At 41.6% G+C, this 17,229-nt stretch overlaps 2 protein-coding genes across 2 annotated transcripts; one reads left to right on the top strand and one right to left on the bottom strand.

The window, feature by feature from the left end:
* Positions 1 to 64: 64 nt before the first annotated feature.
* Positions 65 to 2,182, top strand: DNAJC9 (DnaJ (Hsp40) homolog, subfamily C, member 9; the record flags this gene model as incomplete). Its single annotated transcript, XM_009868146.1, has 3 exons — positions 65 to 362; positions 1,242 to 1,325; positions 2,063 to 2,182. Coding segments are annotated over 3 exons (502 nt in total), but the record flags the coding sequence as incomplete, so codon positions are not given.
* A 2,849-nt stretch (positions 2,183 to 5,031) lies between these two features.
* On the bottom strand, positions 5,032 to 17,123 carry FAM149B1 (family with sequence similarity 149, member B1; the record flags this gene model as incomplete). The annotated part of the gene is made up of 14 exons (XM_009868147.1): positions 5,032 to 5,097; positions 6,893 to 6,982; positions 7,891 to 8,016; positions 8,349 to 8,475; positions 9,902 to 10,108; positions 10,748 to 10,860; positions 11,320 to 11,373; positions 11,923 to 12,053; positions 12,317 to 12,504; positions 13,759 to 13,929; positions 14,531 to 14,650; positions 15,280 to 15,422; positions 16,384 to 16,501; positions 17,019 to 17,123. Coding segments are annotated over 14 exons (1,759 nt in total), but the record flags the coding sequence as incomplete, so codon positions are not given.
* Positions 17,124 to 17,229: the final 106 nt, after the last annotated feature.

Below are 17,229 nucleotides of genomic sequence, written 5' to 3' on the forward strand. Positions count from 1 at the left end.
CTGCCTCCTCGGGAGCTGCGCCCCTGCGGGAAGCGCGGGGCTGGGTTTGGTTATTTTCCGCCAGTCTCTGTGGGGAGTGGGCGCTTGTGACACCTCTTCTGCTTCAGATAACGGTGAAAGACATCCAAGACTTCGAAAAGGGCTACAAAGGTTCGGAAGAAGAGCTCGCCGACATTAAAGTGGCGTACGTCGATTTTAAGGGCAACATGGACAGGATAATGGAGTCTGTGTTGTGTGCAGACTACACCGACGAGGAGCGGATACGCCAAGCCATCGAAGCAGCCATTGAAGCTGGAGAAGTCCCATCCTACAAAAGTTTTGTGCAAGAGTCGAAGCAGAAGAAGATGGCAAGGAAAAGGCGGGTAGGTTATATCGGTCAGGGGCCAGAGGGAGGCATTATCCTAGACCGGCCTAGACCGGAAGGGATCTCAGAGATCATTTAATCCAACCTCCCTGTCATGGGCAGGGACACCTCTCGACGAGATCAGGCAACATGAAAAGCTTTTAGTCTCCCTTGGTAGAAATAAGCAAAACTCTTGACACAAGTGTTTGCCGCAGGGTGGCTGCGTTACAGATCTTCGCAGCACCTCTCACTTTCGCACTTGGTCACCTGTGTACTCCACGCCCCCTCCCAAATCGTGAAAGCCTTTTGAGTTGTTCAGGCTGCTGACTATTACTTAGTTCTTTTATTTCATTGTTACACGCTGTGGCTTATTTCAGCTTAGCATGTCCCTGTGTTTATTTACAAAGCTATGAGCTGCTGGAGTTAAGAAGTGTACATGGCGGAAATACATTATGCCTGCCTTTTGCAAGTGTGAAATAACATTCTGGACCAAAGGGACCTCTGCTCCAACCTGCTTTTGTTTGAAAAAACAGAAATGACAACACTGGAGAGTATGCTCTGTGCACACCACAGTAACCTTTCTCTAAGTTAAAGAAGATGTAATAGCTGCTAAGACAAAAAAGGTGTTGGTAGAGGGAGCAGGGATGGGGATAGACATCACATTCAGCATTGTGAGGCAGCAAAAAATTGTCCTGCTCTACTAAATTGTGAAATTGGAATGGGCTTTCCTTGAGTGATTTCTCATCCATGGCTAAACTGGGAAACTATTCCTGTTTTCTTCTAGCTATTTGTGTACAGATACCAGTCCCCCTCCCCCCACCAAAAAAAACCCAACACTATAAGACTTAGTCAAATAACATGTAAAATACTTTCAAAAACACCTAGTTTGCTATTTTAGGCAGAAAAAGAAGCTAAGGAGGCAGAGAAGACCAGAGATGAACTTGGCCTTGGTGGAGAAGGTGACTTGAAAGCACTGATTGAAGTAAGGCTTTTTATGTATCTGTTGAAAATAATTATGTTACTGGCTTATAATTATGTTTTCCCTGAGCATCTTTGTATTTTGGATCCTTGCAACTCTTCTGAGTTCCTGAGGTTAAAACGTGACCTTAATGTTAACCATCTGTGTACTTCAAATTAACAGTCAAGTATGGATTTTATTGCCTGTGGCTTTATAAAAATTAACAAAGCTTTATTCTAATATGCTTTGTGGATACACAAAATATTTAACTTCTAGTTTTAGGCAGTTAAGCAGAGAGGGTTAATGATTCTTTCTTTCTGAAGGATTCCGTGAGGATGTAAAAGATGATGCGTCTTACTATTTTGCTTTTCTATCCTGGGGATTTGAGTAAAGACACGTTTCATTTACATTGTGTTTTTTGGAATGTTTTCCCTTCTTTCTTATTGTCTGGTGGGTTTCCTAGAATGTTTATCCTTAATCATTCTTCAAATTGAGTTTTGGGTGTAAGCTAGAAATAGCTTTGCTTTTCCTAGCCTTAAGTCATGAATTTCAGTAGTTATTCTTCACCTCTATATTGATACTTTGGGAGCCTTGAGTATAGGAGTTGGCTTTTGCTTGACAGTACTATACTTTCTGTAGCTTGTATTCCTTGTTTAACATATTCCAAGATTTTAGGTGGCTATCTAACTTCGACAGAATATTCTGTATTGGGAAGCGGTAAAAGTTTTGGGTTTGTGTTTTTGGTTTTTTCACTCTTCCAGAGCAGAAAAAAAGATCGAAAAAAGGAAATGGATGACTTTTTGGCCCAAATGGAAGCAAAATATGGGAATACTGCTAAAAAAGGAGGAAAGAAGACTGCAGCCAAGAAGGGAAAGAAATAGAGAACTGTGTAGGCTGAAATACGAGGTATCATTTTGTGTGGCAATGTGTTGATTTGGGAGAATTCTAGAATTTTCCTGGGCTACCCTTTCAGGGTGTTTACGCATCAGCTTGCTGTGGCTGGAAGGTATGGTACGGAGTGCATCATGAAAAGGAAAGACAAAATATTCCGGTGCCACTGTTTAAAATCCTTTGGGTGCTCTTCAGTTAAGATCAAACAGATCCTGTTGCACTAAGGAAGCGGTGTGACGCTTGTGATGGCTGTCGTGTATTAAACTTACGCTGGAGCACCTTCCTTCTAAACCCCTAACGGATATTGGTCCAGCTGATGGTGTGAAACAACGTAGTCCTGCACCTCTGAGACTCTTCAATACCGATTCCTGTGGTTTCTTATTTGGAAACCTCGCCTTTTCGCTCTGTACACGTTTCTTTTGTGACAAACCGGCTGGTTTTAACGGCGTTTGTACTTCGGCTCAACATGTGTTTTTCAGATATTCCAGTGCTTTTATAAAGATAACTTTGGAGAATTGCAGATTTAATAAATTTTTTGCAGAATCCTGTGCTATGTTGCCTCCCCAGCCCTCCCCACATTTTCTAAGTAGCTGGTGAAAACAATCTGATTGTGTGGACTCTTCTGACTGATTCAAGTCCAGTAAATGCTACGTACTTCTAGAGCAGCTGAAAACATGGCTGTACTGGTAAGGGTGGTTAGCAGTCAGGTCTGCTCTAGGGTGGGAGAGATCAGCTGCTTCACTGTTCGTCAACATTTCTGATATTTCAGACGTGAACTACTTCTGTATGATGCGTGAGCGCTTTGAAGGTTCTTTGCTTCAAACCACTTGACACAGTGTGCAGGCGTATGAATTTGAAGGGTAGCTAGTTTTGAATTTGCTGTAGCTCAAAGGAACTAGGAGGTGGTTTTGTGGATCATTTTTCCAGGCTTATGAGCCACGAGGTAAATGCTTGGTTTTGAGTTGAAGGTCCTCGTTGTTTCAGTGACAGCGTTCAGGAACTGTTTACAGCTTCCGCTAGAGGTAGGTGGTAGCTCTGTTGCTTTTTACGTGGCTGCCTTCAGAAATTATCGTGGTTCTGAGAGAATAGAGCAGATCGCATCACGTAACACATGGATTCAACGTTTCTTTTACTAGACGAAATTGGTGTCTTAACGGCCCAGGAGAAGTCTCTGGTGTCAGCCGTGGGAACAGAAGCCAAAAATGACCTTACGATGAGACTGCTTTTGCTTTTTTAACGCACTGACTCCTCTAGGCTATTAAATACTACATTTTGTTACTGGTTTCTTTGTCTATTTTTGTAACTTACTAGCTTGGTTCCTGAGGAATGGCACTGGACAGGAGCGGGATGCTTATCTCCAGTTAGCTTGAGATAGCTGTGCAATGTTGCAGCAGTCCTACTGTTAAGAGAAATTATGTTTTGGAGAGGTTTACTGGATAGAGGCCTCTCTTTAGCATCAGTCTCAATTTAGATTGAGCCCAAACCTTCCTCCCGCCTCCTCTAGAAATGCAAAGGAACATTACACTTGCATAGTTCTGCTTTGATTAGGACGTGCTTTGATCAATTGGACTCAAGAGCTTCAACAGCGATTACAAGTTATTAGCTGTTCTGTGGGTGCCACTAACATTTGATAGATTGTGTAACTTCAGGGTGGAGAAGTAAGAGCCACTTCCTAAAGAATACTGATGAGTTTTTTTCTGTTACAAATTGCAATTTGGAAAATACTAATAAGGAAATTTAGGAAAAAGTGCTCTTTAATTTGATTTAATAAGGGAACAACTGGTTTTGTGTGGTGCCCTAACTTTGTTAAAAAATACAGTAAGGGGTTATCCTTGCCTCGTCTTTACACTTGTAGCCTGACACTTACTGTTTGGGAGTAAGACCTTGAACTAATCAGCTATTTTGAGCGGCCTGTATTTCATGTTTTTGTCTTACTTGGAGCCACAAGGGCAACTGAACTAGAGCTGATACCTCTGGTATGTCTCAGGCAGGGCAGAACACATCTACTGAAAGCTCTGTTTTGTCTATGGGTTGTGGAACTTCACGGTGGAGCACAGAAAGGTTGTGTAATGGCAAGTATTTTTAGAAAGGAAGATTGATCCGTTCTGCAAAATTAGCATAAAACATCTCACCAGGAAGACGGTGTACTTTCTTGGAATCCTGTCTGGAACTACTTGCAGCAAGAGACTCCTTTTTGCCTCTTAAACCTTCTTCAGTCACCCAGGAGGAGGTGGGAGTAACACAGTAAGAGTCAGGGCTGTGCTACCCTTAAAGCTGTCAGTTCTGTTCCTCTGGTTCATTGCTACCTTATTTTTTACACAGCTGTGTTAACATCTGCTGCAATTAATCCAGGATTCATAACCTGTTTAAACTGAGTGGCAGAAGCAGTGTCGTGTGCAATGCCTGCTTCTGATAGCGTAATATTGCTTTAAAGATATAAATATAGCATTAAAAATGTACATTGCTACTACCATGGAAGGCCTGGTTAATTTTTCATAGAGCTAATGGAAAAAATCAGCACGTTCTGAAGTACCTGCCTGTAACGGCATTTCCCAGTAACGACTGAGAGCGTTCTCTAGATTGTCTGGAAGTTGGGCTTTACTGTCCACTGGAGTATATTCACCCTCCCGCTGGAGTATAACTTCTGCTACCGGTAGAAAATGGAATGTTTACGTATACCCCTTCTAATCTTTGGCAGCTGCTTCTTGAGCTTTATATAAAAATAACTATTCGTGAGGAAGGGTGTCTGAAAACTCTCTTGTAAACAATGTTGACGCTGCTGAGCGCGAGAGGTGGTTCATGACTCTCTGGAGACGGATGGATGCTTCTTCGTGGCGTGTCAGAGCCCCTGTTTGCTTTTTGTGACTGATCCACTTCGCCTGTGGGCTGTCACAGAACCGTGCAGCTGAACACCTAATAAACACAGAGCATGCACATCTTTTAATTAAGGCTTCTGGAAGGTGTTAAACCTAAGTATCGGATACATCTCCTTCAGCTTAAAACTAAAATGCCTTTTTTTTTTTTCTCCTCTTTTTATTCCAACACGTGGCTATCAGCTGCGTTATGTATAACTTCAGCAAGTTGGAGACAAGTGGCTGGCCTTCCACCGGGGGTAAAGTTTGTGCTTTCGTAGTTACTGCATTACAGGGAACTACGTGTATTCCTAGAAGTATTTGAATCTACAATGTTCTGCTGATTTCAATTTTTAATTTATTTTTTTCGTTGCTGTTTACACAGCAGTCAAAACTCATCTAGCATTTAAAGACAGTGAGGTGGTTTGGGTTCTTTTGCAAGGAGCAGATATTTTAATTTTAGTAGGAACCACTCCTTTCTCGTTTAAAAACAGGTTAGTGGAATGTAGTGCCTTTGTTAAACTCGGGTTGCCTCTTGTACCACTTACAAGGCTATAAAACAAGCCTAAAGACCCTTCCTGTCCTCTAATAATCAGCCACGTGCTCGCTGCCTTAACCTTTGCAGCTTCCATTAACTCTTGCAGCTTCTTTTAATGTGGAAGTTCTGACAACTCTATAAGGAATCCCAAAACACTGCGATGGAAGGAATCCAGCACAACTTCTCCTCACGGGCCTGGTTTTCAGAAAGCGCATCTAATGCTCTGCTCTGGGCCACCCTTCCCAGGCAGAGGTGTTACCTGACTTTGTTTTGAAGCTAGCAAGGAGTGCTCAAGGTGAACTTGGCTGAGAGCTACAAAAATAGCATTGCTACAGGGCACAAAAGTTAACTTTCTCCTCTGCCATCATCTCTGAACAAGCTCCCTTCCAACTGACTAGCCCTTGTGTGTGCAGCAAGAGGTTGAAACCTAAATCTCTAAAGGTAAGGCTCTTTGGTCAGACAGAATACTTGTGTATGCTCATGCAGCATTGTATTGTAGCTTCCAGCTATTTAAAAAAAATAAAATCAACAAACAACCACAAACTCACCACAGAACAACCCTGGGTTTGCCTGTGAAACTACTCTGAAGCGTATAGGAAGACTGTTTTCCAAGGATATTTACCATGAATGGTTTAAGGAGATGACTTTGCAGCGAAGGAAGGGAAACTAGAGGGAAGAGTTACATGCAACAAAAATGCCTTCCTGCTGCCCTGATACTTTCATCAATTAAAAATAAATAATTTCAGATGAGATTCACTTTAGGTTATGCCAAGTACCTCTACAAACTTCATCCAGTTGTTACAAATTAAACGGTACAAGCAAATCTGATTTCAGAGGATGCCTGTGAGTTGTACTGGTACAGTTGTTACTGGCTTTAAAATGCACCCCGACTTCATCAAATGCAGTTTTACGATCTAGTGCAGATCTAGCAGAATCCTTTCCAGATAGTTTTTGTTTGGACATAATGCCATTCCTTTCACTTTTATAGTTGAGCAGAAGAGAAACCCTTGGACAGAAAGTAGTTGTTGCTAGTTTCTCTTCAAATTGGCAGCTCCTGCTCTTAACTTTGACACAAGAGGCACTAGGGCTGATGGCATTAAGCTTCCTTAAAATGATTTCAAATACCAAGTGGTAATAAAAGAACATGCCCAAACATACTCTCTATGCAAGTATGAAACTTGTATAATGGAAATTTTAAAACATTAAATGCAACTTTAAAAAACCTCCTCAGTGTAACTACCGAAGTAGGAAATGTATCCCTGTCCCAAAAGCCTACCTGTGGCCTGATCTGACTGAATTCTCTGACTGACGGGCGTACCTGAGCCTGCTGATCCTCTGCTTGCCCGAGGTTGATTACTGTTATCAATCACAGTGCAAGAACGGCGGCGCTGTGGATCTGGCTGAAAAGACAGTTCAAGTTATTTCTGTTTGCGTGAAAGAAAATTTTAAACATTAAGATTATAATACAGCTGCAAACTGTTTTAACATAGGTGTTTCCTAATTTGTAAGGTGCTGTAAAGAGCTAAGCAGAGCTTTTACAAGTTTAAGGAGGGTTAAATCAACTTCAGGAGTAGAAAATACACTTCTATAACACTTAGAACAATCACTGGGCCAGTTAAGGGCATTCTCCCTACTTGTGGAAATTGTTCTGTTTCAAAATAGATTTTAGAAAGTTTGTATATTCAGCTTCTAAGTTGAGGATGTTAAAATTGTCCACAGAAACCAAACAAGGAGCTATTTAAAAGCTACTGCTGAAATTCTAGCTATTCAAGCCTAGATAAAAATACTTTGTTAGATTGGACAAGATACCAATAGAATAGGTGTTTCAGTAAACTAAACCAAGAGCATTTGATACTGAAACAGTGGACATTAGCAGTGCAGCAAACTTGGCTGAGAAAGCAACGAAGACTGTTCTACTCTTGTGTTTCTGACTACAGCTGTGGGAATGACTTCCCAACATCTGCACAAACCTTGAAAGCATCCTCTCCTACCCCACGGTTCTTGGGCCTTTACAGAGGATGCCAGATTGAATGTTACACCTCAAGTAACACTTTTGCTTTTTCCCTCAAGGAAATCAAACCTGTGTTCTTAAGGAAAAGTGTGGTACCTCCACCTGCTCGTAGGAATAGTCAGGAGCTGAAAATAGTTATCGGTGAACAAGCGACTCACCCTGTTAACCTGTGATACCCAATCAAGTGCCAAACTTAATGAAATCCCTGGCACTGAACCCCTGTGACATTTAGTTCTCCAGTAATGTTTATCTGTGTCAACCAAGTCACTAAGGATGACTTGATACGATTTGTTTTACCGAGAATGCGTTGGTTGTGTCAGGCCTGGAGAAATGATCAGGTAAGAAAAGCTGCTCCTGTAGCTGCTGGTGGGTATCACTGCGTGTTGTCGCGCTGTGAGCTCGACTCGAGTTCCCTCGAGATTTCTGCATTGAAGAATAACACAGTTATGGTTTACTGCATCAGCAGCTTTAAAATAATTAGCCTAGGAATTAAAGCTAATCTTCCAAGTCAATCATTCTGCATGTAGTTACGGGAAGGAAAAAATTTGGGCATTAATTGGAATTAAAGCATTGAACTCTGAGTGATACTGTTAGTCAGAACCGGCACTTATGTTTTCTGCACGTATTTCAGCTGCTGTCACAAGGTGACAAATAAATCGGACCTCTTAGGCTCAGTAACTTGGATCATCAGAGATTACAATTTCAGAGTAAAACTGAGTAAACAATTTCAGCAGTAAAACTCTTGTGCCTGTTACCGTTTGTCGCTGGGATCCCGCAGCGCTGGTGTGCTCTGCCACGCTGGAGGTAGTAATAGGTGGTAGGAGATTTTTTCGGCTTAGGAGCAGTGGGGAGGGTGAGGTCAGCTGCTCGTGTGCAGTCAAACTGAAACGCACCAGTAAGAACAGAAAAAACACGGATTCCGTGGTTTGTATTCTGTAAGCATGTAATGGTGTTTGTTTGGCATTAAGCAGACGTTAACACCGAGAGCAATGGTTGCAGAATTTTGCTGTAAGATGCTGGCATTAGGGCTGACTGTTGGAAACCAGATTTAAGAGACTTCTGCAGTGGGTGAAGTTTGGGGGAAATCTTTTTTCATCTATTAACAGGAACTTTTAGTTTTCTTGATGTTTAATATGAAGCATGCAGGCCACATGAGTCTGGGAACAAGTACCTCAGTAGAAATCCTGGCAATGGGTGTATATAGCAGTTAAAATGCACCTCGTCCAGCACGTTTGGGAGGAGTGTGCTGAGGGGCTGGTACCGCAGAATAAACGTGCGTGTGTATAAAGGTGTCTTCACGAGTAGTTACTGTACAATGGCAGAACATTCCCTGCCCTTTCCCAGACATGGCATTATTTTCTGTTCATGTCCTTTAGGCTGAAGTGCTGCTTACTACTAACGACAGCCTAGTCGCTGAAGATAAAACAGCGAGCCTAGAAAGCGGCTTATTTTAAGCAGAGCAAGTGAAAAAAAAGCTACATAATGCAAATGCTTATTTCATGTGGCAGAAATTAATCTAGAAGCCTTAGCTCTAGACGTGTTTTGGAGTTGACTGAAGGAAGGATGTTCTGTAATACGTTAGAAAAAGGAGATGTTAATAATGGTTTAAATTGTTGGAAGCCTGAGGAAAGGGAACAGAAGCGTTAAGATGTTGGAAGTAGAGGCATCAGTTGCGCAGGGACGAGGAATAAGTCTCTAAACAGTATGTGACAAAAAAATAAGAGCGTGGATGAGCTTATAGGTAACAGCAAAACTAGAAGGAAGCTATGTCAATTTACAACACGTGGAATAGAGAAGTATATTAAACCCTGTGCTGTTTCCCAAGACCCTGTGATTCCTGTAAATGACTACAATCAGCCAGATCATTATGCCAAACAAAACTAGGATATTCTAAATATGATCGTGGGCTCACTGAGTTCATTGAGAGTCCTTTGGTCGGTCGTACCTTTCCAAGATAAGCCCAGTCCGGGCTAGGATAGCAACAGGCATTCTGACCTCTACAAACTGCAGACCTTTAAGTTCATCTTGAAAACAGGCTATAGAAAAAGCAAGCTGATGTCAAGAAAGGGACTTGCTGTGCTTGTACTGGACCAACAGGTCTCTAGTTGGTGTGCAAAACTACCTAAATACACAGGTGATTAATCGAATCGCAGCTTATGGCACAGTAAACATCAACTTTAGCAATGGGAGACTGCGCTTTAATGGGCAGGTAATTTCTTTAACAAAATATTTCCTGTTCTGTTCTTTGTATAAGCTGAATTCTCTAAATACGGTAACTTGTGGTGAGGGAACTGGTTTCAAAATGTACAATCGAGTTCCCCTGATGACATCGTCCACAGACCTTGGGGTCCCCGTACGAGAGCGGCTTGTGTTGATGGGGTGCAGGGTCCGTGGCGGTGGGTTGTGCCTTCTCGTGACACGTGAGAGGGAGGATGTGCTGAGCTCTAGAGAACGATTTGGCCACGCTCGAGCAGAGAGAACAGGACTGGAGCCTGTCCGCTTGTCATCCGGGTCCCTAGCAAAAGAATTACAAACCAAAAAGGGATATGGTCAACATGAGTGACAGCTACCCTGTTACCAAAGTACTCACTTGCATGCAACGTTAATATTATTATGTACGGATAGAGATTCTGCGGTTTTATTTTCTTCTTATGTAACTATAGAAAATAATTTTCAACCAGCTTAGAAAATGATAGAGGATGGAAAAGAAAAAAGAAGCAGCCTTTTTTTTTTTCTGAACTATGAATTTCTGATTAAAGACTGGAGTATAAAAGGAAAAACTAATCACATAACACAATAAAATAAAATAAAATAAAAAATCCAATCATACTGTAAACACCAGTTTTCCTATCCATAGCTTAGTTCTAACACAAGTCCGCTCACAGGAGCTGAGAAAATCACTTTCTCTATCCCATTCTGAGCTTCATCTCTTGTTCAGGCTGTCGGTGCCAACAGTGACACCCCAGCCACTCACTGAGTGGTAAAACAGCAGGAACCAAACAGAAAACCCATACGGGAAGTATAGTGTTTCATAGAGGACAAATGACTGAACAAACGAGCAGGAAAATAACTGAGAATTGCTTTTTCCAGTGTAGAAAGTTCTCTCGCAAAGGGAGCGTGCTCTACTTTACGGCAGGTGGTCTCTAGTTCTTACAGTGTTTTCTCTATCACAGGCAGATTCCTTTGCTGCAGCTGGATTCCCTGTATAACCGTCAGGCCATTGACATTACGCTGAGAGCCACCACTTGACCCTCGAGAGAGATATACCTGAAAGTTTAAAAAAATACAGAAGTGAGTTGCTGTTCGGCAGTGACATACACACACGTTTACAGATTTGCTCCTTGTAAGCAATTTTGGAGGAAAGAAACCCATTTTTTCCATGCCACCTAGATATCTACTCAATTGTATTAATTCCTTATCTACGATAGGCATCTTAGCATTCCATTTTTTTCTTGGAAGTGGTAGCTCTTAGAAAATGTCATGCTATGTCCTACTTAATATTTTCCAACTGAGCTTCTCATTTGCCTGACAGGATCCTTCCAACAACAGCTATAATCACAAGTTTTACAAAGCTGTATTGCACAGTATGTTGACGTTTTAGGCCAAGAACAGAACTGTAAACTCCTTTCGTGGAATACAGCTTGATCTGGAAAAACATCAAATTCCACCCACCGTAACAACAGCAAATAGAAAATACCAGAGCTTTAATGCCTCCAGAATACATACTTGAGGTGTTTTTCTCCTCTTTTTGCTTTTGCGGCCACATCTGGGTTTTGGGCACTACACATATGGTACAGAGAACATGAGGAAGAAGTAGAAATAAAGGAGAAAGAAATAAATAAATAAGAGGGAAATAGTTGCATTAAAACAGAGTAAACAGATAACTCAGCACTCTAGGAGCAGATCATCTAAAGCAGATTATACAATCAAATTCAGTGTCTGAGGGGAAAAAAAAACCACACTGAGATTCATCCTCTATTGCCTGATCAGTTAGCTATAGATAAGCCAGTGAGAATAGGATCTCACGCAATGCTCGGCCTCGTCTAGTTCAAACACTCCTGAGATGCAGAAAGAGCTACCTCATCAGCAAACAGCCACCACACGGTTGTCTGATGTATATATAAAACCAAGTTTGAAAGAGAAAAGTGGGAATTAAAACTCGCAACTGAGTAATAACAGAACTTAAGCATTAGGAAGGACAGTCAGCACTCGTACAAAATCCCAACCAGTTACGTATCTGACCAGTCCCCTGACGTACTCGAGTCTGGCTGCTTAGGTAGCGCTGTATTGATTTGTCCCTACACAAACCAGCTGGCTAAAAATACTTACTGGATTGGATGTCACCGAGGGCAGTTTATTTTGTGGCACACAAGGTAACGACATTGGCAGAGGATCAAACTGCAAATGACTTCCAGCATCTGCTCTGATGGTTTCTACTGTTATGGTATTTTTCTCATCATCTGTGCAAAGCAACAGAGAATTCCTGTAAATACAGACTGTTGGCATCGCTGGCTGTGAACAGTGCTGCGAATCTGGATATTTTTTTTTAAAGAGAGTCCTCTTAGATGCGAAGCTGTGTGAGATCTTTTGAAGGCACGTCTCCTGCCGTTAGCAAAATAACCTTCCCCCTCCCTAGGAGATTCTTTCCAAACACATCCCTCTCTCTGCGTCCTTGCAAAACTGAAATCCCCTTTTGAATCTCCAGTTTAACTGGGATCTTTACCAGAGGCTGACCCTTCCCAGTATCTGCAGATTAATTCTTCCATGCAGCCGAGGACTTCACTCCACACGTCATCAAACACAAACGTGAGCACGGAATCCTTCATGCAGGAATACGGAGAGATAGGAGGGAACCCCAGTTTCTGTCTACCAGAGGACAGTCCCGTTTTCCTCTCGTGCAACTCCTCCTCCCTGTAAAAAAGTAAGCGTTACCTCTGCCATAAACACACTTTCTTCAGCTCCTCTGTTTTGTTGCATTTATTTAATAGGTCTAAAACATCAGCTAAAGCTGCGTTTCTGTTCTGTTTTCTCTTAAACTGAAATAAGTCAGGGCAGCTGGCTGAATAGCTCCAAGACATTACTTAAGGAGTTTTGGATTTACTGCATACTGTTATTTCCTGAGAGCTGTCAGTTTACTAAAGAGCATTGTCAAACTGCAGTCTAATACTGAAAGAGGCAAGCTTCTGTACTTGAACTTTTATTTCTGCCAGAATCTGCCTCTGACCTAAGTGAGAAATGACTGAGACAATCCCCTCAGTACTGCACACCTTGGTTCCCCTGTACGGAATGACTACAAATGAATCTTCATGAATAGTAAAGAATTTAACAAGCAGATCAAAGTTCCATTTAAAAATGGTATTTGTTCATCACGCTGTTAGGCTCCGAATCTAGTGTCTCTACAGAATCCTGGAGATGAGAGAGAGGAATGTTACTGCTCGTGACTGTTTAATGGTGCTCTAACAGCCACAACCGTGTTTGGAGCCCAGGCTTAATTCTGAATCTCATGGTCCCTGCAGCTAAATGGCTTTATTTATTAAAACCAATTAAGTAGTTAGCAACTGACAGTACCACCCGGAGTCCCTGCCCAGGCCATATGTTCATATTGTTGGGCTGAATAAAGTAAAGGGGCAAAAAGAATCCTCTTTATGCCACCCTTAATCCTCTCTTCTTAAGATAAAAATAGTGGGAGTTATTTCTTGGCAAGCATCAAATCCACTCCAGTTCTTAAATTACCACTAAGAATCTGGGAAGGTACAATTCCACTCGACGTGCCAGTAGAGAACGAAAGCAGCACACTGCTAGGGCATAACAAACAACAAGGAATTTGACTTAGTATAAAAAATAAATGGCATTTAAACAAGTGTTATTAAATATGCCAATAGTTATGCTAGGGAGAACTATTTAAACCAGGCACAAAATCAGCTAGTGTGAAAAATGACCAAAAAAATTATTTAGCAAAATAAAATTCTTCTAGGAAATGGATTGGGAGGATTCCCAGAGAATTTGTAGCAACCTCAGGCCTTTGGAAATTCTCTAAGGAAAAGATATTTTAAAAAGTTAAATTCATCAAATAGTCAATCAACTAACATCAAAACCAAATACATCCATCTAAACAGCAGGAACTCTGGCACCAGCTGCTTTCTTAAATTAAAAGTCAATACCTACGCATCTCTGCGGTCAAATGCTAAATATTCCTCCACGATGCCTTCCGAGATAATTACTCCGTCCTCTCCTTCTTCGCTCTCTGGAGAACACAAGGTCGGAGACTTGGAACGGTCAGCCTTTTTGTGAACAGGAGTAACAGACAGAGGTACCTTCTTGCCCAAAACACTAATTCTGAACAGGTGACGGTTTTCAGAAAGCAGAAATGGAAAACAAATAGTTACTTCACTTCAAACAGCAGCATCTGGCGAACGGAGAGACAATGTGGTAGCTTAAGCTGAGGAGTAGGGAGGCCAACAAATTACGCATCAAAAACTCTTTTGATTCGGATATTTTTAATTCTCGCTAAGAAACCTGAAACTTCAGGGGACAAAAAAAACACCACCAAAGCTAATTATAAAAGCATTCTCATATGTGAAATAGGATAAGCAGTGCTAATTAGTGCTTTGTATTTTTGAAGTTCTATACCAATTTAATAGATGATTAACAATAAAACCAGCACATAAATATTCTTCAGAAGTGAGCAGCAGCAGAGGTGTTTCTATTTACCGACCAGTTTACTGTAGCTGGCAACAAGCACAGCTGGTTATTCCAAATGCACCTTTCAGTTAAAAAGAAGGGGGAAAAAAACAAACAAACAAAAAAGCAGCGTGCTGCGTTCAAAACCAAGGCTAACAGAAAGGAATTCCTTCGCATTTTAAGAAGCCTTTCGCTGCAGTCCGAACAAAGTTACCTTCCCAGCCCGGTACGGTCTGTGTTAACCGCTGGTACTTACTCATTCGAATCTTTCTCCTGGGGCGAACTTAGATCTGAGAAACCTAAACTGCCAGAAGGTGGACTCGAGTACCACCTGTACCCTTCGTCCGTTGGGATCACTATCTGCTTCCCCACAACCCTGCCACGGGCAAAAGCAAAGGATCAATTGATCAGGAAATCACCAGTAAGATTACGGAGGAGAGCACAGCAGCAAATCCTGCAAGTTCTATAGAGGAGCTATGTGGTTTTCTCGAGGATAGTTAAATGCGCTTTCAGTTGTTTTCCCTGGTGCAGATTGCTTCGAGTCAGGTAAATACCCTAAGAAAATTTTGCTTGTTTTTATGCTCCAGTTGTAGAACTTTTGAATATGGGCAAAATAGGTTCAAGTACACGTAATGAAGATTCAAAATTTAAGTTTACAGATAGTCCTAAGCTGCTGAGCTAGGGTAGGAACATTTTTAAATTATTTTAGAGCACCTGGCTTTAAGCTATACCACACCTCTTTTCTAAAGAAAATTTTGCTATGTTAAGGCCAAGTCAGTTGCAAATGGCAACCAAATCCTCTGGCAAGAAACCAAATGTGAGACAGCAGAATATTTATTAATGACAATGGCAGGCAGACTACCAGTACAGCCTTTTTATCTCTACCTATGATATAATTGCATAAACCCACCCTGCTACCAACCCTTGTTTTAAAAGCAACTGCTTCCATCCCTACCCTTTTATAACTCTGTGACGGTACTAGCAATAGTCTATTAATAAAAATACCTGAGGTGAGGAAAGTTGGATGTCCACTGGTGGCATTCTTCCTGCAGTCCCTCAACACGCACATTTTCTATCTGCTCATAGAGAAGCTCATCAATTTCTCTGAACATTTGCTGAACCTGCTGTGTGGCAGCTTTATCAAATTCCTAGACAGGAAAGTTATCCAATAAATACCTAATGAATAGCATGCAGAGAGGGTTTTTCTAACTGATTTTTTTTAGTAACTGAAAAAGACAACTATTTGTTTAAAGCTTAGTGCAACTGATTTAAACAGGTGGGGTTTTTTGCGTAGAAAGACATTAACTTTAAATAATTTCCCACCCCCCAGAGATGATGCAGACATAAAAAGCTCACACTGACGCAACAGAAAAACTATCAAACCATTGAAATATATGTATTATTATATGAAGTTAAAGCCATAGCAATTTACAGAAAAGACACAAGAACAGGAAGGATAACATCCAGCGACATTCTAGTGAAATGGAAAATTTGTTGCTTGCAAACATCCGCAGACAACAGCAAAACAAAAAAGCAATGTGAGCAGCTGTGAAACACTGGGAGAGCGAAGGATGGTCAGGACTTTTGTTACGTGCTCCCCTGTAGCTAGAAAATGGGGTCGGTTCTTGGATGATTTAAATCTACACGGTTCCCTCTCACCTCACAGAAAGCAACAGCACACGTCATTTTGGCAGATAGGGAGTAAGACAAATATTTCTAAATGAGAATAATGGTTTAGGGGCTTACCCTGTTACAAGTATGCAGAAGTTTGATAATCTCACACTCATGTGTCTGAAAGGATTTAGGATTCCACAATAACAGCATTTATTCTGTTGTATCGATACACTCATGCACTGAACGATTTGCATTTCCTGAAGTTTAGATGGAAATGCAGAATATTAATTGAATAATATGAGCCTAACATGTTTTGATCCGAGAGAGAGGAAAGATGGGGAGGAGGTAAAAGAGATGTTCATTTTATAACCACTGTCACGACTTAACTGACAGATCCAATCCTCATTTTTATCCTGGGATGTATTTGCAACGGTATTTCTAATGTCTTTCTCCTCCCTGTGCTACATCTGGCTTGGACGACTACGCTCTACTCACGTCATAGCCCCAGGAGAAAACTGAGCTGTCTTCGGTGGAGGTGTCGGCGTAGCTCTGACCAGCAGAGCACGAATTCCCACGGGAATCAGCGGCAGCAACAGCAGGGTCGTCAGACTCTCTGAAATGTGCACCATCAGGAGAAAGAAAAAAGAGAAAAAAAAGGAAGAAAAAAGCCCCAACGATACACAATGAGAAATGAAGTGGGTAAGTAAGATTTTTCTTCTGTACAAAAGAAAGCACAGATCTACCAGCAGAGGTCTTATGACAATGCCAGAGCTTTCAAAGGATAAATATTTACTTTGGAGGCATTTAAGCAGAACCCACAGTATGCAAGTAATTCTAACAACTGTAACTCCTAATAATCTCGGTGACATAGGAAGTCTAGAGGTGAAGCAAAACATAGATTTTTTCCCAAATTATCGCAATTCAGCTGCAGACTATTTCTAGTCCTGGTTCTACACCACTCAGGAATTATTCTCCTCTTTTCTCCCCTTGTTTCTGCCGTACAATGAGACAACCCAGGCTATTTGCGAGCTGGGAACAGAAGTATTACTTCTGTAGAGGTAACTCAACACAAAGCTGATGGTTTTGCCATCGTCTCCAGACAAAGATTTATTCTACATTACAACAAATACCTTGAGATCTCGCCGCAGCTTTTGGCCGTGGGTGCAGCCGGGCACACCTTGGCCCCCGGTTCTGGCAGCGGATGATGCCTCAAAGCGTGTTTTGGGAGCCCCTGTCTGAACCAAGAAGTGGAACTTGATGTTACTGATAAGAATAAACACCTACAGAGTTCCCAAGCTTTACAGCTTTTTGGGGTGTTGGCTGGGTCTGGGAGAGTGAAGA

The sequence above is a fragment of the Apaloderma vittatum genome, unplaced genomic scaffold (genome assembly GCF_000703405.1).
Source record: "Apaloderma vittatum isolate BGI_N311 unplaced genomic scaffold, ASM70340v1 scaffold44164, whole genome shotgun sequence".
Classification (NCBI taxonomy): domain Eukaryota; kingdom Metazoa; phylum Chordata; class Aves; order Trogoniformes; family Trogonidae; genus Apaloderma; species Apaloderma vittatum.